The sequence below is a fragment of the Meleagris gallopavo genome, chromosome 8, assembly GCF_905368555.1.
Source record: "Meleagris gallopavo chromosome 8, MGAL_WU_HG_1.1, whole genome shotgun sequence".
NCBI lineage: Eukaryota > Metazoa > Chordata > Aves > Galliformes > Phasianidae > Meleagris > Meleagris gallopavo.
This window is the reverse complement of record NC_139411.1, coordinates 19,435,530-19,460,512: the sequence shown is the minus strand read 5'-3', so window position 1 is coordinate 19,460,512 and position 24,983 is coordinate 19,435,530. Positions and strand designations below refer to the sequence as shown.

General features: G+C 38.8%; 2 protein-coding genes across 5 annotated transcripts in view; both read right to left on the bottom strand.

Annotated features, from left to right (window-relative positions):
• Positions 1 to 373: 373 nt before the first annotated feature.
• NOC3L (NOC3 like DNA replication regulator) lies at positions 374 to 16,341 on the bottom strand. Of its 3 annotated transcripts, XM_085228945.1 has the most exons (22): positions 16,238 to 16,317; positions 15,105 to 15,287; positions 14,195 to 14,402; positions 13,669 to 13,795; positions 12,058 to 12,215; positions 11,894 to 11,950; positions 11,121 to 11,251; positions 10,333 to 10,494; positions 9,391 to 9,484; positions 9,008 to 9,183; positions 8,680 to 8,808; positions 8,081 to 8,212; positions 7,769 to 7,849; positions 6,846 to 6,946; positions 6,332 to 6,404; positions 6,197 to 6,260; positions 6,028 to 6,099; positions 5,456 to 5,637; positions 5,099 to 5,227; positions 4,380 to 4,477; positions 2,564 to 2,648; positions 374 to 881 (listed from the first exon to the last, which is right to left on the bottom strand). In XM_085228945.1, the coding sequence occupies exons 4-22, from the start codon at positions 13,746 to 13,748 to the stop codon at positions 750 to 752; spliced, it is 2,136 nt and encodes a 711-aa protein (XP_085085071.1). In that variant the 5' UTR covers positions 13,749 to 13,795; positions 14,195 to 14,402; positions 15,105 to 15,287; positions 16,238 to 16,317; the 3' UTR covers positions 374 to 749. The 3 variants fall into 3 exon arrangements, with proteins under 3 accessions (XP_085085071.1, XP_085085070.1, XP_010713015.2); XM_085228944.1 differs by lacking the exon at positions 15,105 to 15,287 and having other exon boundaries at positions 16,238 to 16,341; XM_010714713.3 differs by lacking the exons at positions 15,105 to 15,287; positions 16,238 to 16,317 and adding an exon at positions 16,050 to 16,189.
• Positions 16,342 to 16,482: 141 nt separating this feature from the next.
• Positions 16,483 to 24,983, bottom strand: part of TBC1D12 (TBC1 domain family member 12) — a 35,969-nt gene continuing 27,468 nt past the window's right edge. For both annotated transcript variants that reach the window (XM_085229206.1, XM_085229207.1), the window contains 7 exons: positions 24,557 to 24,637; positions 23,942 to 24,036; positions 23,141 to 23,212; positions 21,302 to 21,430; positions 20,869 to 20,978; positions 19,083 to 19,341; positions 16,483 to 18,185 (listed from right to left, as the gene is read on the bottom strand). In XM_085229206.1, coding sequence (XP_085085332.1) covers positions 18,117 to 18,185; positions 19,083 to 19,341; positions 20,869 to 20,978; positions 21,302 to 21,430; positions 23,141 to 23,212; positions 23,942 to 24,036; positions 24,557 to 24,637 — 815 coding nt within the window. In that variant the 3' untranslated portion in view covers positions 16,483 to 18,116. The remainder of the gene's footprint in view (positions 18,186 to 19,082; positions 19,342 to 20,868; positions 20,979 to 21,301; positions 21,431 to 23,140; positions 23,213 to 23,941; positions 24,037 to 24,556; positions 24,638 to 24,983) is intronic.

Genomic DNA, 24,983 nt, shown 5'->3' with positions numbered 1-24,983 from the left:
AAGGCCAATATGCAGCTGAAATTGGATTCTGAAACAACCAGGCAATAGCTGATATTTGGAGAATGGGGAGAAAAATCAAGATTTAAAATTCTTACCTTGAATTTGTCCTGTATTCTTCACAGTGATGGCTTATTGAAGACATTGTAGAGCTGTCAACTATGAGGATAGTTCAGAAATGAACTCAGTGATCTTAATTTGCTAATAAATACCATGTCTTATTCTAAGAGAACAAATGCACAGCAAAAGCAAAAATTATCTCAAAGCATGCATGATAAACAGTTTGGAGACATCAGAAGAAAAATTTAAAAATATGGAAAGTAATACGTATTCCAAAGCTGGAGGTATCCTGAACATCAAAGACCTCAATACCGTATTAGTATTTCCAAAATATTTATTCATATATCAACATAACAGTGTTTCCTCAGAAACACATATATGTATATTCTATTACAAAAAATTAGAAGTTATATAAACAAAAATACTATAATGCACTGTTTCAGACAATTTTAAAATGACCTTGGTTTGTATCTTTTTACATTACTGATTTGACTGTACATTGCAAACCCCAAGCCCTGAGAACACTGGCTAGATGGCATTGTACCTGTGTGAAAAGCTTCTGTTCTGTTTATTGAGTGCTTCTATATTCAAACAAAAGCCTACTTGCATTCCTTTAAAGATGAGTGGAAACTTCTTCCAACTAATCTTTGTCCATAAGTAAGAAGCCATCTGAACACGACTGATAAATTCATTTAGGACAAGTATGATCCTTTTAAGTGTTTAGCAAAATCCAAGGTTTTGTGACTAACAGTCTTGCTCGTGTGTTGTTGAAGCTGTTCAGTTAGCTCCTGATTTAGAAATGAATCCACATGTGAGAATGTGTCCTGAAAATAACAGAATATTAGTTGTATTAATAAACAAGTCCAGTATCTTTAATTAGCAGTCCTGTTTCTCTCCCATGCCCCTGGCCATCTCCTTGACCTGACCCACAGAACTGTCAGCTCACTGAGATCCAACTGCCAGTAAGTTTCACTTGGAAGTCATGTCCAGCATGCCTTAGATGATCATAATTTTGGCAATGATTTTTTTTGCTTTTAACTATCCTTTAGAAGAATACCAATTATACGTAGCCACAGCTTCCAGTTCTGAAGGAACATACACACTGATTCCTGTTCAACACACCTTAAAAAAATAAACTAAGCATCTCAGATTCAAGGGCTAGCAAAGGCAATAATGCAAGCAGTGGAGATTGTGAATCTGAGGAAGGAATGCCCTGATCCTGTCTTGAGAGATTCCTTCTGGTTGGAGCCACGTGTGGGAATCTCCACTCCTCCCTAGTGATGAAGGAAGGTCAGTTGAGGAAGGTCATCTGCATGATCTGCAGCTGTGTTAAAGTTTTTACATTCACGTAGCCAAGTACCTCATGCACTCAAAGACAACTGAGATCCTCTCTTTAGTGGAGCACAGGAAAAAAAAAATTCCAATTCAGAGCTTCTGTCAGCACCTCTCTCTGTTGACAGACCATGGCAGCATAACACACAAACTTGCAGGATGCACAGAGTAAAATGTAGGTGCTGCCAAAGATTGTTAAATGAGTCAAACAGCCAAAGAGTAAGCAACACTGAAGCTAATTTCCCAAGTATTGCCATTATAACCACCGAAGACAGCTTGTTCTCCTATTTCCTTCCTCCTTTGTTCCTGCCTCCTTTACGCATTCCCTTATTTAAGCACTATCTACAATCTCTCTCCTATCTGCTGTTCCCAGCCTCGATCTGTCTGTTAATGTCCCAGCAGGACAGAAACATCAGGCAGTTATTATCTAAGGACAGACTAGCTAAGTAGAAGCTTACTAGCTAAGTACTAGCTAAGCTTTTCAGAAGCTGCTTCTCAAAAATAGAAGAAAAAAATTGCTTAGGGCTTTAACTGACGTTACTGAGTTAAAAAGTGGAGGTGCTGCCAAGGTTAGTAAAGTTTTCATTAGGAAGAAAGAATTAGTTACCACTATTTAAAGGATGCAGCACTGACTGAACAATTAATGGAGGTTGGCATCTGGAACACATCTAGTGCTCAAGAGCTAGAAAGTGTTCACTCCTTTCTCCTCTTCATACAAAAAGCTCTTTGTTCAAATTTACACTTCAAAAGCCATAAACTGTCACTTACTGGGATCAGTGTCCTACATACTGAACCAAAGGCTCTGGGAATCGGGCTGTCCTGCCAACTACCAACACACTGGGAAAGACAGCTGGCTTTTTATTACTGCTTTTTAAACAAACGTTAGTTTATAATTACAGAAATGGATAAGAAATCTGCACTGAACAACTGCAAAGAGCAAAAGTTAAGTAAAACAAATATCACATCCATCTTGCTGTGTTAACTGATGCTATGGGAGAGAAAATATTCATACAGCATTTCTTCCTTCTGTTACAAGTCAGTGCTACCTTACGCCAGTTAAAAAATATTTAACTGAGAAAGTACACAAAGCAGAAAGCCAAACTGAGTGTGCTAGTATCTGCACATAGCAAATAAAGCTTACATTGGTACATCCCGTGGTCAAAAAAGGAATTACCTTTCGTCTGGGTGTTACTGATGGAACGGGAGGATTGAAGGTCATTCCTTTCATATTGTACGCCTCAAAAAGTTCTGTAGCAGGCCTATGGCAAAACCACAGTTTTTGCAGTAAAAGAGAAGAGCCATTAGATACCCTTCAAAATAATATACTGCCAAAGCAAGAGCAGCTTATCTCCCAACACCATTCATACCCACGCAACATGTCCTTGGTGAACTCTTCAGAGTAATGAACATCAACTAGAAAAGACTGTACTTGTGAAATAGGGCTAGTAAAAGCCAGTGATATGTGTCTAAATACTCAACTAGAGAAGAAGAAATGAGAGACAAAAAACCTGTTCTGTTGGTCTGCCAGAGTTCCAAGCAGTCACTGCCTGACCTGCATTATTACTCCAGCATTAAAAAAAAAGGTCTAAAGTAAGTAGATAAAAGTTATCTAGCCAAGGCAATCTAGCTAAATTCCAGCAGGATTCCAAAGTTCCTTACTGCAGGGTGTTAATGAAAAAAAACTAAGAAGCCACTGGAGAATGAGTAAGACCATCACCTGAAAAAGAGTGGTTAAAACACAGCAAACAGTAGACAGGTGTGTCTGATCAGTTTTTGCAATGTTTGAAAGAAAGTACAAGTTTCCAAAAGGTCTGCACCAGGCTCCATGGATTTCAACCCACTCGATGTGGAGAAGATGGTGAATACCAAGTGATCTGTGCTACAAGTGAAATGTTTGCTGAGAACTGCAGGCAGACTGTAGAACATAGCCAGTAAAATAGCAAATGAAATTTAGCATAGAAAAAAAGAACTAGAGAAAAACAATCCAAGCTTCACACAACAAACAAACATGTTCTGAGCACTATCCCTAAATAACAAGATCTCCTTAGTAGGTATACTGTCATGGGACTGTGACCTCAATGCTCTGTACAGTTGAAAAGAGATAGAAAAAGAATAGAAAGCACTGTTACATCAGTGTGTAATTCACTGATCATCCACATCTCCAATACTGCATCTTCTCCAGTCTCCTCATCTTGAAATACTTTATGTTCAGGAGCAGGAAACAAAGATGACAAAACACACACAATAGCTCCTGTCTGGGCCAGGTCCCATCAGCCAAGAGAAGAGATAGCAGGCAGAGGGACAAAATTAAGGACATCTACAAAGTCACATAGAAACACAGAAAGTGCCTGTTGGAACAGACTATTCACTTCATCTCCCAGAGCAAGAACCAAGGACCATTAAATGATGCATGCTGGTAGCAGGTTCAGAACAAAAGGTGGCTCCTAACTAATAAGCTGTAGACTTGCAGAACCATGTATCAAGCCATACAGTGTTTTCAAAATTTATACTTTGGTTCAAGAGACCTGGAACACTTTAGAAAAGTAAGAACGAAAAAAAAACAAGTCAGAGGCTAGGAGGTAGCTCTGGCCTTGTAATTATATATATATAATAATAATTATAAATAAAAATATATATATATTTTTGCTCTTCCTGGTGCACTTGTTTCCAGCCACTGCTGAAGACAGGATAGTGAATTAGACACATCCTTAGTGTAAACCAGGATGGATGTTCTTGTATTTTGATATATTCTGCAGCTTACACTGCAGCTTGGTTTCCAGTTTCCAGTGGAGAGCTACAGTTCAATGATCATAATCCACAGTCAGAAAAAAGCAGCAAAATTTCTGTACCAGCAGAAGAACAAAGAAAGTGAGTTCTGAACAAAAGAACCTTTTAATGTTATGGGTAATTATTTTTCCTTTAATATAGTATAAACAACTGCTATTTTGCTAGTGTACTACTGTTAAAAATAGATCCCTTGTATAGCTCACCTTCTGCTCAAATCAAGTGAAAGAGCTCCTGATCCTTCAGCTGGAGCTCCAACAGCAAGGTGAGCTGCAAATTTCTGCACTGTTGGATGATAATGTCTCTGAAAGAAAGAAAGGAAAACAGCGAGTGAGGGATAATGGTAATGTATTTACCCATGGATTCTCCCATTTATTTTGGCTCCAGTAAGACGTAAGGATCTGCTTCTAATTTAGATGGAAAAAGTGAGCATTACCAAAATCAGTTTCTAAGGTTAAGTGAATGAGAGCACCTAGTCATACATTTATTCACTCGGAGCTGTTATGCTGAGAGCAAAATTCTTTGCAGTTAACCTAACTCCTTCCCCCAGAAGACAAGAAAAAGGGCAGAGGAAATCCTCTGCAAGCCCCAAAACATAAACACTGCCTGGAATGACAGACTGAGGTGTAAGTTGCTCCCTGGAGAAGGATAGACCATCCAGGATCCTAACAGATTATAAGAGCTTCAAAAGGAGTCTTATTAGGCAGCCTGCAGTAAGACTCAGCATGGAACTATCATAAATGGTGTGTATCACCCTCTTTAGAGCTTGATGCTCCCTACAACACTGTGCTGTTGTTTCTCTGCATAGGGAACAGGCTCAGCTCATGTGGGTCACATTTGACCGATAAGCCTGAAAAACTCCACTCTGTATTTGGTAGTAGTTACTTACTGCTCACCTTCCTAAATTATTCAGATACTCACTAACCTGCAGCAAATGCAGCTCCCATAGAGCTGTGTTCTGGGCATTGCAGTGCTCTGGTTCATCTAGTTCTGGGAGATACACTCCACTGCCTTGAGATTCGTTGTCTAGTAAGAGATCCATCTTTGGGAATGTCTGCAACACAAAAAAAAAGGCTGAGCTGCTTATACTATATGTCCAATTATAGCACAGTTAACTTAACTCCAGGAATCAATTCATAATATTCTATGTCAAATGCATTTAAGGATATTTACTCTGTCTTTTTGCTTAAAATGCTTCAAAATATTTTGCATAAAATCAATCTGTCAAAAAACTCAACAAGCTTTAACCAGTAAGCTACAAAATCCAACAAGTAAAACTTACTTGCATTAATATCCTGTTTGTTGCCAAGATCCCAATGCTGGAGTGTGGAAGAACATGAAGAGCAAGAGTGGAAAGCCTCTTCATGAAAGCAAGAGCCCGCTGCTGGGAAACTTGCTTTCTCCGCTTGGCAAGCATAACATCCAGGCACTGGAGCACAATTCCTATGTCATCATTGGTACCACCTCAAAAGCAAAGTTTCATACAAAGAGAAACTAATCATGACCAGGAACATAAAACTAAATATTCTGCTACTGACTGTGCACTGGAACCTAAGAAATAGCGTGAAAACCCAAAAGGTTCAAACACGGCCCTAATGTGTCCCAGGCGTAGCCATTCACCCCTTTTTGTTAAAGACAGTCCAACTTTGAACAGAAAAAACACACTGTCGCTTCTGTTTCTTCTGTAAGAAAATATTCCATCAAAAATTCTAAAAATTACCAGTATGTGTTTTAACTCTACTTTAAAAATTGTTAAAAATAACTAGTTTGCTAACATTGTATTAAGGCTGTGGTACCAAACAAGCAGAATAAACATTATCTAATGAAACACTGAAAATAAGAACCTAGACTTACCTGCATGTAGGCTGAACAGTGTCTTGTAAAGATGTGTGTAAAATTTCATTGGATCAATATTAAGAACATCACCTATAAAGGAGTAAGTATATTTATTTGAGATTATGTTAATAAAATGATACTACACTTCAGGTGATTGTTGTTGTTTTTTTTTTTAAAGATTTCTTACCTTGTCCAGAGAGTATTTGAAAAGCACTGAGAATGCAGTGAAGACTCTCCCGATAGCTTAAGTCCTATAAATACAAAACTGATTGAGTACCTAGAAATTAATCTTAAGAAAATTCTACAACTAAGCTCTACTTACATCAGAAGCAATGAGAGAATGGAGAACAATCAACAGGTCATCAAAGAATTCCACATTTATGAGGTGGGCAAACCTTGAATCAAAGAGAGAAGCTATAAACATCCCCTGCAAATTTAGCTCAAGGAATTCTGACTTAGTGAAACCCAGACCTTAAAATTGTGCTAAATCAAATGCTCAGCATCTCTTATTTTCGCACATGTGGAGAATTCAGCCCCCCAGCTGATAGTTCTCAGCTTCCCTATAGCACTAGAAACTTGCTCAGGTCCTTAAGGAAGCAATCAGACAAAATAACACAATCACATCACACCTGATGGGTATGCATCAAACTGATGCTGTTGTGGTAATTTCACAATACATTAAAACATTTGTAGAAGTACCCAAGTACCTCAGCATAGGAATAAAATAATTTAAACATATTTGTCAGTCTTCTCCCCTTGCCTACAGGAGTCACACAGCCTTTCAGCAGTTTATGCCTGTTCTGATACACACAAAAGAAGGTAAATCATGTTCTTACTTTGCAAGACCTTCCAGCACAGCCGGCAAAAGTGGAGACTTCTGAGCTCTCTTCAAGATTCTAAAGTATGTTAAGAACACAATATTCAAGGTCTCTGTGTGCTGACGGGAAGAAAACAAAGTGAAATATGTAAGCATGGAAAGCAGACATTTCTTGTTCACTTAGAACTCCATTAAAAATGTGCCTAGTACTAGTACAGTAATATTACTATGTTGTACCATAGCATTAAATTACATTAATACATTTTTAAGTGCCAACATCAGTGAACGCATACTGGAACTGGGCAGCAAAATCTACTGGTGAGGTACAAGACATGGCGGGGTCTTCAGAAAAGAGTGGAGCACAACATTTTCCTTGCCTCCCTCCAAAGAGATTAAGGCAGAAGAAAAAGCCTCACTGCTAGCCCAGCAGCCACACTTCTCTGTCCAAGCTTGTTGTCCAAATCAGTCCTGGCACTGTCATTTCTGCTCTTCTTATGCTGAAAAAGCTCAAGTCCTGCTTCTCCTGCCCCCTTATTCTATCCCTTTAACTGTCCTAGCTGAACAGTCTCTCCTCCCCTCAGTTCAAGCTACCACACTACTCCCTTGCTTAAAAGCCACTCTGAAATTGGGAAAAGCCATTACCTTGTGCTGCCTGCAATAGGAACAGGGTACCAAGAGGACATTCATCAATGCATTCAAATACTTTTCTGAGCACACAACAGAAGGAAATAACAATAGCTAAGCTGGCTTTCCTGGATACGTTGAGAGGGCTCTTCTTTATAAAACTAAGACCTCTGGCACAGGCAAGATGTCTGTCTGCTGCTTACAGTTTCTAGTGGTATGAAATGCTGACAGTTTGAGTTAGCAGGGAGACTCTTGGTTACAAAATGATTAGGAGTTGCTACTTTACAAAAATGGGAAAATAATTTCTAAATTACTTACCAACTTCAGTTTTTTTTCTTTACTTTCTGAAGCTTCTGCTTCCAAGAGTTCTCTTTCTAGCTTCTCTTCTGCTTTCTTCCACTGAAAACATACAATTGATTTTAAGTAAACAAACATTCCAGCAGAGTAAACGTTCCCAACCAGCCTGGGTACCAGATCCCAAAGATACCTAGTGAACAAATCTTCCAAATTCATGCTTGGTGAGTTGCTTAAGTCATCCTGTGATGCTACAGGGCAGCCAGCATAGGTGTATTCCTTCTTAATAGAAACAATTGAGTATGTTATCAACACCCAAAAGGCACAAGTCATTACCTTTCTTTGCATTCTTGAAAGATGCTTTCTTTTCTCTTTGAAAGTCATGAACTTTTTCTTTGGTGCAATGTCTTCAGAATCTTTTTTTAATTCCACTTCCTTAATTCTTAAGTGAAGAAAAACTTTTAACACCTATGGGAAAATAAATATAATAAAATGAAAGGTGACCAACAAAAGAGGAAAGGAGAGGCTAAGAAATCCTGAATTCCATACTATGGGTGAGCTTTGTTGCTCACAGATTCTTATGTTCACTCTCCTCATGTTCCTTCTCATCTGTATCATTCATCTCTGCTCACAGTTCCTTCCTCAGCAATGTTAATTTTTATCCATCTCTCCATTTGCCTCTCTCACTTCAAGTCTTCTTGCCTGACATAACCCATGTCTCTGTTGAGATCTGCTCTTCTGCTCCCAGTTTCTTTCCCCTTCCTTTATCTCTCCTTCTAACTTGCTGGCCCAGTCCACCTCTAATCTTCCCGTGTGATCTGACAGCGATGAAACACTGCTTGTCTACAGCCAGCAGTTGCACTAACTTCAGCATTCAAATTTTTTTTAAACTATCAAAAAATGAAAATTGTGAAGTATAACAGAAAGACTCTTACCTCAGGTCGGACGTTGTAATTTCTACCCTTTACAAGGCCAGAAACGACCTTAACTACACCAAGTGAAGCAAAGCCCAACTTGTCTTGCTTAAAGAGCTTCTTAACTGCTTCACAGCACAGTTCAGAAATCTGAAAGGTGAATTCAAATAAGTTTTTCCGTGACAACAGCTAATTGACATTACTGACAGTATTTACTAATCAGAAAGCAGTCACAGCTTGTAAAATAGGGAAAAGATAAGGCCACAAGATGTGGATACTGAAATAAAGCTCAGAAATAAATTATTTTTCATGCAAACCGAAAACTCTTCTGAATAAGAAAATCACTTACCTTTTTTGACGTATCATTCATGAGAGGAACAATGAGAACAATGATGTTATTGTGGAAGTTGAAGTGGGGTAGGGCCACAAGCAGCTCACACAGGCACTTCACTGCAATCTCTGCTAGGCCTTTATATGCCTTTAATGAGACGACATTGCTTTTCTTCAACTTCCTCTGCTTCCAATCTGCACAAAATAATATTATTAGTAATTACTTCCAAAATGCACAGGAGCTTCTACACAGTTACAATTTTAGTTGTTGCATAAATTCTTCTACAATTATATGAAATACTAATTACATAAAAGACAGGTATGGTTAGCACTCAATCAGCAGAGATAAACTGTGATCTTGAAAACAATTTTGCATTTACTATAAAAAACCGTTCATGGTACCTTTAATTGTTTGTTCCAGATTTTCCAAGTAAAATTTATACTGACTCACAAGGCCTTCTTCAAATTCTCTCAGTTTCTGAGTTTCTTTTTTAACCTGTGTACATCACACAAGTAAAATATTATTTGGAGACCAAAATTAGGCAGTGGTACAAAAAACCCCCAAAATTAAAACATGTATGAGATACCTAAGAAAGTTTTTCCTTTTAGACACGCATAACTAGAAATGTGTTAACAATAAAATATTTCTGCTTATTTCTAGACATGCTCTTGTGGTCTAAGCACACCTCCCAACTAGGCCTATTTCATTTCTAGGGACTAACGTGAAATTTGGATCCAGCTGTTATTGTAGAGCCATGACTCTATTAAAAGCACCTACAAAACTACTTACAAACAACCACCAGAATCACGGAACAGCTTGGGTTGGAAGGGATCCCCTAGTTCCATCCCCCCTGCCATGGGCTGGTTGCCAACCACTAAGTCAGACATCAGATCAGGTTGACCCCTGAACACCTCCAGGGATACAGTGAAACAAAAAGAAACTATTCTGAAAATTCAGCACTTCACAGTAATTTGTGCCAAAGAGGTGACAATGGTGTTTAATTTGCTTTCTTTCCATTTCCCTCAGTGTGACAAAAACCACTGTCTTATTCCAAGGTTTATGATGAAAGTCACCCACTCAGGTTTGGTATACTATTTAGTATACTATTACTTTCCACCATAACCATCAGCATGACACCTGCTTACTGAAGGAATCATGCAAGAATTAAGGTTCAAATCAAACACCTCTGCACCAAAATTGTCACAGTTTCACAACATGCCTAAGTGCTCGTGTATTTGCTGCTCTTTGTTTTAAACCAGAAATTCATGTTAAAGCAACAGTATTTGGCATGATCTAAAAAATCTGACTGACTCAGAAAACTATAGAGAAATGTGATATTTTACCTTGGTTGCCTTTTCTGCTTCAGTCAGAGGCCGAATTTTGTATGAAGGAACAATATCTTTGAATACTTCCATCAGAGAAACCATGACCAACTTTCGAACAATCACAGCAACGTTAGGGTCCTGTTCCATCAGCATGGCACGCAACTCCTTTAACTTTTTAATCTGATTCAGAAAAGAGACTGATGAAGTCAGCTGAAGATCACCCTCTAAACCAATTTCCAATATACAATTCTGCAAGTTTGTCACAAGACATGTTCCTCATTTCTGAACATTGAGGGGGAAAAAAAAAGCAATTAACTTGCTTTACTTAGCATTGTACAAGGAACCAAGAAATGCTGGATAACCCATCAAAATTTTATCTTGGGAATGTTAAAACTACCAATGCCATTTTAAAATTACCTAGAATTATAGCAAATTACCAGCACATACTGAAGCACTGAGAACTTCTATACACAACCCTGAAAGCAGAGCTGAAATAGGGGTTACGATTAAGGAACAAGGTAGTTTGGACGCAACTTTATTCCTGCAGTTATTCAGAGGGCCAAGTTACTCCTGAATAGAGCCAATACAGTCACCTGGACCTTTACGTGATTCAAATCCTTTGTATCAACCTATAGCAGCAGTTTCACTCCTTGCAATCCTCGGAGAGTGATGCAAAACTGTACCTGCCCTTGTTTTAGTGATGTGTTCTTCTGCTTTTGCTATTACTTGGTCATTTCAGATCTTTATTTACTGACTTGCTGCACAACATAGGCACACACACATGCATTTAAATAAATGCTACCTACATTGTTTTCTGGGTCAGAGAGAATGGCAGATGCTAAGGCAGCAATGTGCATCTTCCTTTCTTGCAGCTTTATTTTCCTTTCAGCAGCCATTTCCTCAGGAGTGAGAACAGGTGGGGGTTCTTCATTAAAGTCTATCACAGAGTATGAGAGTTAATGAGAAGAGTCACTGGGAAAGCCACTAACAAATACCATACAGTAAACCACAGTTCTAGACACTGTATTTCAAACGACTGATGATCCCACTCAACAATACAACATGCAGTTCCACAGTAAAAGCAGCTTTATGAACCAACCTACTAGAGCTGGTATTAATTAAGAGTTTGATTCCTCCTCCACTTTAGAATCTTATGTTTGCAAAAGTAAATGAACTAAAATCTTTTCGAATCTTCAGATATTTTTCCCCAAGCACAGTGATAACATATAAATTCAACATATGACCCCAGCTGTGCCAAGAAATTGAGGAGCCCTACAATTTGCAGCAAGTTTTTCACCAATCACTTTTTCTTTCAAAAATACAGTTGATATATTTGCATTTTCTATGTCTTAAAGAGGGAACAATTCTGAAGCCAGCTGTGGAAATCTGTTCCCAAAGGTCCTAGAATCCTAATACATAAGAAAGTAAACTCTAACTCACTGTTACACTTTTTGGGTAACATGGTAACACACACCCTAAAAAAAAAAAATGATAAACATCCTTACAGAGCAGCAATGGACTCCTCAGATCCATCAGCGATTTGGAAAAAGAGAAATAAATAAACATGATGCTTTATTACCTTCTGCTACCTCCATTTCTTCCGTATCTTCTTCTTCATCCTCAGCAACATCAGGAACTGCAAAAACAGTCTAGGGTCAAACTTGTAATAAACACTGAGAAATTCTGAAAGAACAAGTTATATACATTTTGGATACTATTCTGATTGCAAAATCTGTGCCTTACCTGGCTTCTCCATGGTTTGGGGAATAATGCCACCTTTGTCTTTGATGGGGAGTAGATGGATGAGCTCTTTCTCTGGTTCAGTGTTCACACGTCTTGGTATCTTCTCATATTTTTCAATCACGCTCTCACGTTTTCGTTTCTTGATGTGAACAGGTTCACTGATAAAACACAAGGCAAACAAAATCAGTTAGCCATCTAATTAGACATGAACCATGTATGACAGTATACTAGCTGGATTAGGTGTTCACACTTAGAAAAACAAGAGACAGGTGATCATATGCAGTGGAATGCTGAAGTGTATTCACTGTGATAGCACCAGTGACCACTCACTGAGACAATGCAGAACTATACAGGATTTTTGAATTCATGACAATATAGAGCTTCCCATCTCTTTTTTAGAGGAAATTAAAATGTGATATGTACAAAGACAAAATAAGACTTACTTAGCCTAGGAGGTCAGCCAATTTGTTTGGTGAATAGTGAAACATTGGTATGAGTCTAAACATATGCATGCAACATTTACCAAAAAAAAGTTAAAAGTTGTACTCTCCTGTAGTACAGGCATAACTACAAGGTACGATATTTCTTCATCTTATTCATAAACTAAAAGCCAGGGATGATGAATCATGTTTTGAAGGGAGCAGCACAGTCTTTTTTTAATAGAAATACTGCTTTTGGCTTTGTAAGTGACAGAACTTCAACCACAGATCTGTAATGGACTCCGAAAGCCATGTGTTCAAAGACTAATAGGCTTCAGCAAGGAAGACCACTGGTAGAGTCATATTATGTACCACACAGCCACCCTACAAACATTGCAAGATCAGCACCAGACTGCTCAGTGACCCTGTGTAGATCAAACCTTTCCTCTGCGCTCAAATCCTACTTAACACGCAGCAGACTTCAACAGCTGTAACTGGCTGCTGAGCATGAAGAAAATACAGCTGTTATTCACAAGTCTGAGTCATCTGGGACATCTGGAAACCAGAGTGCTAGCTGCTTTTATTCATGAAGCAGTAACATCCTCAGGAGCCCTTCAAAGTAAGACAACAATGAACAAATCACATGAAGTTTGTAAGGTAAACATCCTTTGGAAGCATAATTTTTGTCCTAAAATCTTAACAAATTTGGAAAAGATACATAAGATATAGAGAGATGAAAAACAGAAACTACTGGGATCTTAGCACAGCCTCTCTCTCACATAGACCAGACTGCTCTCTTCTTTTACCACTACATGTGCAGCTGCCCTGGCAAACTGAAAACTTCACCCTGAGCAGATCTGCCATGAAGGACTATACCAGCATGCAAGCAGCATTGGGATCCTTGTGTACAGGTTGTCATTTTATTTATTTTGAGGAATGCTACTCATCTCACAGTCATGGACCTCACAGGAGTGAACAATGCAGAAACAGTATCATGAAGGGCAGCAGAGCCCATGAATGATCTGATATACATAGCTACATTAATACTGAATGTATCAACAGACTAAGGAAACACTAAACTGGAACTGCAAAGAAACACCAGACTGAAAGTGACCTTCTGATAAATGTATTACATTACGCATAAGCCGAACAAAGCTAAAATACTACAAAAAGTAGACATCACAAAACTCACTTAGAAGAAATATCCCTGGTTAGAAATGATGCTTTTCGAGCCAAATCTTCCATTAACTTCAAGTCATCTTCATCCATCATGTCCAATGGAAGCGCTTCATCTTCCTCTTCTTCCTCCCGTTTTTCAGCTATTGCAGAGATAACGTGCACAAATTAAGATACTGTACATACACTCATACTTACAAACCTAACGCTGTCTACACCTGAGACACCTTACTTCAACTTTGTTCTCATCAACTTTCAAGCACATGTTTACAATAATCCAAAGAATGACCCCTTTATTGTGAGTCTATAACAATTAGAGCAAGCACGTCTACCAGCTCTGCCTGTCAGATCCTGTAGCCAGAATTGTTGCATTTTCCATTTTTCATAACTTCCCTTTCTTTCTTCTAAAAAATACAGTACTTATCTGTGCACAGTAAATGAAATGTTGTTTTCTTGAAACAACATTTTATAATGTAAAACAGCAGAATATTAGTAACAGTCGTATCTTTTCTATGACAAAACAGCATTGAGCAAGCACTTACCAACGTGTTTCTTCTTGTAATCCTCCAGTGGAAAAGGTTTTTTACAGACAGCATCTCTGACAGCCTGCCTTAGTTTCTTTTGTTCTTTCCGATACTTCTTAGCAGCACTCTGCTGTTTGTACTGTTTATTCTTTAATTTGTTGTCAAGTTTTATTTTACTAGTTCTCAGTAACTTGCGAAAGCTTGGGACGCGCTTTGTGTTTTTTCTCTGGGAAACAAATAGAAAATTCCACGTAACTGACATGTTCAAACCCTTCATTAAATCTATTTTTGTTGGCTGCCATCTCATTCAGTTTGTACTTCTATCAGTTCTGAACAACTTATTAAATTGCAGAATCACAGAATTGCTCAGGTTGGAAAAGACCTTAAAGATCACTGAGTCCAACCACAACCTAACCATACTACCCTAATTCTAACAACCCTCCGCTAAATCATGTCCCTGAGCACCACATCCAAACGGTTTTTAAACACATTCAGGGATGGTGATTCAACCACCTCCCTGAGGAGCCTATTCCAGTGCTTAACAACCCTTTTTGTAAATAAGTGTTTCCTGATATCCAACCTAAACTCACCTTAGTGAAACTTGAGGCCATTTTGCCTCGTCCTGTCACCTGTCACCAGTGAGAAGAGACCAAACCTGCTCTTGCTGCAATCACCTTCCAGGCATTTGAAGGTCTCCCCTCAGCCTCCTTTTCTCTAGACTGAATAGCCCCAGTTCCTTCAGTCTCTCCTCGTAGGGCATATTCTCCAAGCCTTTCACAAACCTTGCCCTTCTCTGGACCTGCTCCAGCACCTCCACATCCTTTCTGTATTGAGGTGCCCAAAACTGAACACAGTACTTAAGATGAGGCCTCACCAGTGCTGAGTTCAGGGGCAGGATTACTTCCCTAGCCCTGCTCACCACACTCACCACACTATTCTTGATACAAGCCAGGATTCCATTGGCCTTCTTGGCCACCTGGGCTCACATGCAGTTGGTTGTCCACCAGTACCGTCAGGCAGCTTTCTAGCCACTCCTCCCCAAGCCGGTAGGGTTGCCTGGGGTTGTTGTGACTAATGTGCAGGACCCGACACTTGGGTTAATCTTGTTCACCTGAAGGTACCAGAAGAATCATAAAATAGCTTGGGATGGAAGGGACCTCAGAAGGATGATAGAGCTCCAACCCTCTCCCACAGGCTGGTGCCTCCCACCAGATGAGGGTTCAGAGCTCCATCTAACCCAGCCCTGAGTGCCTCCAGATATGAGGCACGCACAGCTCTGGGCAGCAGTGCCAGGGCCTCATCTCCCTCTGAGTACAGAATTTCCCCCTAACACCTAACCTAAATCTCCCCTCCTTTAGTCCAAGGCCACCCCCCTGGGGACTACAGGCCACATAAAAAGTCGCACCCCCTCCTGTTTACATGTTCCCTTCAAGTACAGGAAGCCCACAACGAGGTCTCCCCAGAGCCCTTCTTCTCCAAGCCAAACAAAGCATCAGCGTGCTTCAATCTCACTCCAAAGCATTCAATCGATAAGAAGAGAGACGTGAAGAACATTTTACAGAAACCGACAATCGCCAAACCCCTACACCCACCTGCTTTTAGCCACAGAAAGCAGCCTCATAGCCCCAGCACGGCACACAGCCCGCCCGGGCACACTCCCTTGGCCCGCCTCATTTCCACGCTCTGCCCCAGCACGGCTGCAGACGGAGGTTCTGCTCCGAGGCTGCGGCCCGGGCGCGCGTGCCTGAGGCAGCACGAAGCTGGGCAGGCCGACAGGTGCCACGGGAAATCACGCGCGCCCATCAGTGCGGGCCCTACGCCAAAAGGCCACATTGCCGCGGGGATGGGATGGGAAGAAAGGCAGAAAAATCACCTCAGAGCCGCGCGTGGCTCCCACAGCGCAGCCATAGCTGAGCGAGCGGCCGCGCCGCCTGCTCCAGTCGCGCTGCCGTACCGCAGCCCTACAACGCTTCGCCGCTTCCTACAGCACGCGACAAACCCCCACGGCTCAACGGTGGGCCGGGCCCGCGCGAGAAGACAGCCCCTACCCCGCGCCCCTACCGGCTTCATGGCGGCGGCCCCACGCGCGCTGCTCCGGCGGCGGAAGCGCTGTGCCGGGGCGGGACCGGCTCCTTCCGCTCTCGCCCACAGCGCCCCCTAGCGGCGCGGCCCCGCCGGGACAGGCTGAAGAAAGTCCCAATGAGCAGACGCGTAGTGATCAGGGCTGCCGTGCTGCCGCCTTACCGCGCGCAGTAAGCGAGGGGGCGGTTTGCTTTGTAACAAAAATACACTCCGGCAAGACTACGTTGCATTTCTGCTGTAAGTTTTATTTACACAGGAATTGTTACTAGTGGTCTTAAAGGAAGGCTTCGTCCTTCTATTTACAGTTATATACAGATTTATACTTGAAAAGTAAGAAAACTGTACAAGATAACGCAAAAATATAAGACAAATTGGATCCAATTAAAGTAGTGAATACATAAGTTAAGAAAAAATCTGACATTTAGATTTCAAATTGTAATGTTATGAATAGTATATATGTAGTTTTAAACCAGATAGCAATGTAATCACACCACACTAAATCTTCACCCCAATTATGTAGACTCTGCTTCAAACACCAGACAACCGAGAGCCTCCCGCACTTAAAAATACATAATAATGGTAATTTGGACTTGATTTCCACAGAGGGACCAGTTACAAAAACCCACATGTAAGGAATTTATTTACAGTAAATATTAGCAAAAAATGGACCAAAGAGTGCAAGTGCTCCTCACCTGCAGTGCTATCCATTTTATATTTCTAACCCCCACAAACATGAAGTTGTACAGTATCTTCGAGAATAGAAAGCATTGAAAACAGCCACTGTGACACATACAGCATGACCTCATTTCTCACAGTTAAGCGATGTTAAAGAATTAAGAATCCCTAAAACATATGCCTTTCAGCTTTCAGTATTGCACACTAATAAGAGAGTTTCAACAAATACTCTGTCTGCATTATTCTGAAGTGTCTCCACGACTCTCAAGTGTTAAAAACCAACACAAATTCTGCAGATAGTTCATCAGCTTGTAGTGTTTACCATTACATACTAGTGTATCTCAGCTAACAATGGCTCAACAAAATAAAACTTCTGGTGGCAAAACCCTTTCACAGAATACCCACCCCATTTTTAAGAAGCTGGACAACCAGTACACCAAAACAAATGCTTAACACCACTCATTTTGAAAGCCGTACATCTGGAAATAATAGCCCTGGTCTTACCACTGTTTAAAGTTTGCGTGATTTTTGCTCTAACAGGTTTGGGCACAATACTTCTATGGTTCCTGAGTTAATTACATTTGCCCAGACTGAAGAATGAAGCTGCAACTTAAAAAAAAAAACAACAAGTAAATAAGACAATACCCTTCTCAAAATCGTAACCATCTTGTACATAAACATACCAAACAACCTTATTTGGTCCTTAATACTTTTAAATGTTTCATTTTGGAGGTAATATTTGTACCAAAGCATTTGGTTTGGATAGCAGTTTTGGAGCTTTTCAGATTCAGCATTTCCCTCATCCCCCAAAAAGTGCCTTTGTGGTATTTGTAAAAAAAAGTTATGCCTCAAAATTTTTTTTTTTTTTTAAAAGTACCAACAGAAGTTACTAGAAATGTTTATTGCATTGAGCTGATTCTGTTAAAGTATTAAATATGAACTCTCCTACTTCTCAGTTTCACAGGTTTTAGTATTCTGTGTGAAAACAAATCTTCCCATCAAAAAAGCTAATACTGGCAAAAGGGCGAAGATTTCATCAGTTCATTACTCCACTGAGAGCTGTATCATTTTCCTCTCACTTTTCACGCTTTTCTATAGTGATTTTCCACATAGAAGTAATGTAAGAAGTCCTTCGTCATCAAGTGGTTTTCCACATTTTCAATTGACCTCAATGTTACAATAATTAGCTTTTCAGTGCTGGGCTATGGTTCTTGTCTCCTTCTTTGTTGTCCTTCATAAGTGAGGCAAACACCTGGAAACACAGATTTAATAAATATAGGAAAGTTTGTCCTACAAAAAAATTAACCACAACAATATTAGCATGGAAATAACTTTCTAAAATGAGACACTAGAAAGCAAAGAGTTAATTACCTCTAAATACTAAAAAAGTCTAAAAGGTTTTTTCCACCATCTTAGGAAAATTAGGAAAAACTGATCTTATGGATATGGAAAGCTACAATGAGGTAAACAACTCCCAAGCCCTCTGTTACTTTTCAGCTATTCTTTGCATCTCAGTTGGCATTAGGAGTTGAGCCAAGAACACAAGCCAGCTTTTCTGCCAAACCTGACTACTTCACCCTGGTACTTAGCTGTAGGTTTCAGAAGCAGCAATTCCAATTATTTGTCATACAAGAATTTTCCATCAAAACTAGGTGGAATTCCCATACAGGGAACGGAAGGTGGAGAGTTATTTTTAAGGCCCCACTACAAAGCTGAAGAGATTTTTTTTTTTCCCTTTTATTCAATTGGGTCTTATTACAATTCACTTTAGACTAGCAGACTATACTGAATTAGTTTCAAATAGAATTTGGTTTACATGTTCATCTTTCTACGGCATAGCATTTTGTACTAAAAGCTAGGGATTCTTTAACAACTACTTTATTGCGCTCCAAATTAATATTCAGTGCTGAATTTGTTTTCCAAGAGGAGGGAAAAAAGTAGCCATCTCAATGACAAAAATTGAGATTCTCTTTGAATACACAACCAAGATGCCTCTCCCATCAGAGACACGTCTAAAAACAAAATGTCACATGAGCAGCATTACCTATTGCTTAGAAGTCAGGCACATAGCATAGTCTCTAAAAGAAGTGCTTCATGTTTATACATATAAAAACACACTCATGCCCACACATGTGTACACCAAACTCACCTGTGCCCATTTTTTGTTACTATTCTGCATCTGAATAGCTGCAATACAACTAAAAAGTTTTTCTGATGTAATATCTTCTGGAAGCTTTGTTAGAAACTGTGCTATATGAATAAAGTCCATCTGTAGGAGAATATCTTCATATAACCGAAGGATTCCTAACCCTGTCCTAAACAAAAATTCTTCCCCATCTCTACAGAAAACATCCCAGACACGACAGGCCAGATCAAGTGGCAATGACTTGCTGTAGAGCGTAAAAATCCTGTAATTGAGAAAAAAGGCACAGTTATAACTTAAGCTATTTCAGAAACACTAAAGTACAACCTCCTTTAAATCTCAGTTAAATTAGCTAAGAGAGCAGATACTTACTTCAAGCATTCCTACTTGTCTGTATTTCACAAACGCAAAAGTTACCGTGTTTTCGATTCAGAATTGCTACTGATCTCTTTCCATGCTACAAGAAATCCTCTATTTGAAAGCCACCTCCTTTAGGAAGGAGAAGTTACAAATATCTTTACAATCAAAAAGGTGTTGTATACAGATATGAAGTTAAGCCACAAAGCTCAAAAGTGTAGAACTTAACCCTTCCTATTATTTAAACAACGCAGTCTAACAGCTCTGTTCATCATTTGATTTTGAACTAAAACTAAAGCTGTAAATACCTCAGTAGAATGCTACATCCCACTGCTACAAATACAGTTATTGAATTTTCAGTGCAATATATTTAGAATTTATAACCATATTAAAAAATCACAAAAATCTAGTCCATCTTTTGCTATTGAAAGACAAAGTCCAATTGTGTTTGATATTAAGAAATCTGTTTCAAGAAAGCATTCATAATATACAGACAGAGAACTCAGTGTGCTGTAAAACCTCACTCGAATTTGTAGTGGTCCCTTTGATATAAAGCACAGTATTCTGTTTTGACATTATTTAATAGTGGAAAGTGGTTCAGAAACCATGGAACACTCCCTACCAATAGCTATCACTTCTACTTTCCCTTAATGAGGGGGGCTTTTAATGTCTCAAGGCCATCTTTGAAACACATGCAGGAATAAGTCTTTATTTCTCACAAATAATCTGAAGCAGAGTATTTTAGGACTTAGTACAGCAGCACTACTTGCATAACACATCTGTATAAACTCTGGGCTGCACCATACTCCTGTCTCAATGCTGTTATTGTATAATCTGAGCTCCTGCTAAGACTTCCCACTTACTGCAAAGCTGCATCCTACAACAGATGACAGCAGAAGTTCTTCATTTCCAAGTACTTGGATGACGTGCCATTTTTGTATTATTTAATTCTATCTAATTCAATTAACACTATTGAAAATTATAACCCATACAATAAAGATATATGAACAGACATTTTACAGGCTTTTTGGAAGAGACATTCAATATTTGGCAGCACTACACACACTTGAAAGATGCATGCACTACTGGCTTCCATTACAGATGAAATAGTTTGGTACTTTCAAATATTCATTACTTCAAAACGCTTGTTGTATTTCCAAGTTTACCCTTTCCTGTACTACATGCTGTATTTCATCCACCCTTTATTTTCAAGAATATATTCCTATTCTCTTACTTTCTTCAGCAGCTGATTTTGTTCATTTTATCAAGTGATTTAAAAAATCGGTCATAAACAAATACAATGTAGTAGCCTCCTCTCCCCTACTTATGTTATGCATAACTGACTCACATCTGGCAGGTGAGTAAAGCCCAAACTAGCAAAATATAACGTGTTCCAGCACTCTAACGTTAGGTTTGCTCTGTTCTCTGAACTCACCAGTCTATCAAATATATGTCTGGAGTGAGACTGTATGATTTGAAATGAAGAAACAATTTGGGAAGATTTTCTTCAAAGAATACTTCAAATGCTGCAAAGTATTTCAGCATCTGCAGAAACAGGAAAGCACTTCATAAGCAGTCATTAAAAGAAAGCTGGGTCATAAAATAAATCCCACCAAGACTTGGGGATCTCAATACAGCACAATATGACTTCCTAAGATAGGACAGAGATAGGATAGAGAAAACAAGTGTTTCTAGAGAAGTCAAAAGGGAGAACGTGTTCTGTGGATTAGTATCTGGTATTCTCAATTTTGTAACCACAGGTTAGAGTTCTCCGTTATTCAAGAGGACAACAAGAAGTTATCAACAAATCAAATACACTTCAAGTCAAAAAAATGCTAAGGTTCAAAACCAGAAAACTATATGCATACCATGCTGTGATCCACACGAAAAAAGGCCAGCTGGCATGGCTTGTTTAGAAGGTTAGCAAAGGCAATGAAAGCATCTGCCTCTTCCAGATTGAGAATGAGCACAGCAGCAATGAAGGACATCCCTTGTACCTTCAGGTGGGAAAAGCATCAGGCAAACATAGGTGAGTAAGCTCAGTACATCTTATGCAAATATTTTACAGCCTGCAGTACAAACACCATTAAACATAATTTCCAAATGAACAAAAGCAACAAGGATAAATAATTTCTATACGTGCAGCTAATTAGATTTCAACGTGAATGTTTCTTCAGATGCATGATAGAAGTTCCTTGACTTGTAATCATGAAACCTCCCAGAACCTGGAATGCAAGAAAATGAAAACCACACAGGCTGGAAACAAGACACAAATTGGCTTTAAGTTCATTGTTAAGCTGTGAGAAAAGCAGACATGAGGAAAAATCTCACATATGGGACAGTTTAGACCCAGGCAGATACGTTGGAATTGAGGCAAAAAGAACAGTCAATATGTATCTTCCCAGTTGCCAAACAGTATTTGTTCACATACATAAAATTACTTTCAAGTGGTTAGCTGTAAGTTTTTACATTTTTGTGATTATTGAAAAAAAAAAAAAAACCACCACTTCAGTCTGCAGTAAGTGGAGACTATCACTCATGTAGTTGTTAAGTGATAATCTGAATATTCATTATACTAAAAATAATTTTACCAGCTTCTGCTGCAATTATGCTGTTTCTAGGCATTTATGCTGCCTGCTCCTCTTTTTAAAAATGCACTTAATATTTTAACCATCTAGGGAAGTTCTGATATGCATCAGAAACAGTCCAGCAACTTTCCATTTTTTTGTGATATGGATGGGTGCAGAAATAAGACTAAACTTACTGCCACATTAGCATTAAAAAGTTGTGATCAGAAACATTCAAACTAGCTGCAGATGTATTATCTTTTCCTAGGGAGAAAGCGAAGACACATCCATGAAAAATTACTTCTTTGCCCTTTAAAACTCCACCCTGGAACAAGCAGTCTCAGAATCTGCAGCCTGTAATCTCAACTAAAGATTATGGGCTCCAAAAATGATTTCACAGATGACAGAATTAAAAACATTTAAACATTAAAAGCCAGCTAGATACTGATGCAGAGTAGTAAGCGTATCTAACAGAGAGGAAAACATACCCTGGGCTAAATAACATGCCATTGCATAGATCAGTCTCAAATTCTTTAGCTCAAAAGCAATTACAACTTGTGAAAAGCATTCCTAAGATCCCTCCAAGACTAAAAACAAGAACAGCATTTGTTATTTAGCTGCCTTCGTAGGCTGATACGATTTATTATTTTATTATCATTATTTTTTAAATATTTAAGTTCTTCCTGCAAACAATCTTATCCTCACTGAACTCAGATGGAGCAATTAGCCTTTGATAGAAAAACCAGTGTGGAGTTGCTGGATTTTAAAGATGTGACCTACTAAATCATAGGGCATTACTATGAAAATGGCAGCAGTGGGAACAACACTGGGATAGAACAGGCTGAGCTCTTCCTGGAAGGCTGCTTGCAGTTTTTTTTTGTAGATACTCTGACAGAGTGTGAACATACCAGTTTAAATACAGTTCCTTGTGGGAACCAAACATTATTCTCATCTGTAATATCAATACATTTTTAGCTATTTTATTAACCTCAGAATTACCATAACTACTATCAAATGAGTAAGTGCCAAGGTTTAAATTGTTTTGAGGTTCTAGTAGCATTAAGTTTAGAGGATCTACTTATCTAACAGGCAAATATTTTAAGCACATCTGCTGAGCGATAAACATTTCAGAATACTTACATATCCCACATCCGGTCTATAACATGTATATGCTCCCAAAACACTATGCAGGAGATCATGATAGGGACCACCCTAATTCAAGAAAAGAGAAGGGAAAAAGAGCTTTTCAAAACCAGTTTATAAATATATGTAGGTATCCAGCCAGTATAGAAAGGTACAAGCAAGTCTGTGTTTTATTGCTTTGTTCACATGTAGACCACCACCAATTTTTACCCTACACATTTCCTTGTATGGTTTTGAGATGCTGAAGGAAAAGTAACAAACTGGTAATTCAATATGTATGTAACAGAAAATGAGGACATCTAGTACACAAACAGGGTTGGCTTTTCCTTTTTAGACACTGGACATTTTATTTCTTGGTAACACAAGTTACCATAATACAATAATGCAAATTATTTTATATATTCTTGCATGCGCATCTCTGTATAAAAATTATAAAACCTGAAAATGTGCACTAAAACGCATCTGGATTTCTGTAGAAGCCATGAGAATATTCATAGATTGGCATACAAGTAATTTCATTCAACAGTAATAGGAATTACAAGCAATTTTTCCAGGAGAAAAAGCCTTATTAGTCCTTCACTTATAAGCACTTACAAACCACTTTAACACAGTAAGCATCCTAATTTAATCAGAGTAGGCATGACTCTTTGCTGTTATATGTAGAAAAGGACCAAGTAATTTTACTTTTGTTGTTTTACACCAAGAGCTTCTGAAAACTTTTCCATACTTGCTAGCTAGGTTACTCTTGTTTAACTACTTAGATGTTTAAAGTTATAGCTTAAGTTACAGAACTCTCACCTTCTGGAAAATATACAGGGATGGAAATGTGCGTGATATATCTAACTTAATTAGCTCCAGGCTGGCCTCACGATCAGCAACAGATGCACTAACATCTGCAAGCAAAACCAGAAGTCATTGAAAGTGATAAAATACTTCTACAGGCTTCAGACTAAAACTGTCATATGCATATAAGGTCTTTCAGGATCTAAGGAGAAACAATGTTTTATATATATATATATATATATATATATATATATAAAACTAAGGGTTTTAAATGCATGGAGATTTCACTAAAGTTTTCAAAAATTGATTGGTTAGGAGCTGCAGAAGTTACATTCCTTCTGAGCCCTCATTAGCTTTCATACAACTCAAATTTTTTGTATCCCAGGGCTGGCATTCTTTACATCACAGCAAAGGTGGCAGCATTTACTCCAGACTGGACCTTGAGTTCTCTTCTTTTTGTATTTCATCTAAATTTTTTATGAATGCAACGTGACACAGAAACAAGTAAGAAATGACTCAGATTTGACTCATATTTTAACAAATATTCCTAATGCTTCAATTGCACAAACAAGTGAAACTGTGTGTCTGTAAAAATAAATAGGAATCTGTTCAGCATTCTGAAGGTCTTACCTTCTACATCATTCTCAGAATTTGTTTCACTGAAGCTTTTCCATCGTTCTTTAGCTCTAGATAAGAAGATTTCATAGAGTTCTGCAAGTAAAAACAAATCAATGAGATAAGAAAAGTCTCCATGCTATGTTTACTTGGCACTCACACTGATCTGAAACGGCGGCCCTCTGGGTGGATATTTCTATGAAGTTCCTGAGTCTTGTTTTTCATGTTTGTTTCTTACCATTGAGGGGTGGGGAGAGTGAGAGGTAGATTCCTATTGAATGGGTACAGCTAGCCACTGGAATACCACCACACAAAGTTTAAGCCTCTTTCTGTGGAAAATATTCAAATTACAGGAAGAAAATCATGTTTCAAACCATCCAGATTTTTACTTTGTGAATGGCATGGAACACTTCCCGTTCATCAAAAACATTAATTATGAACT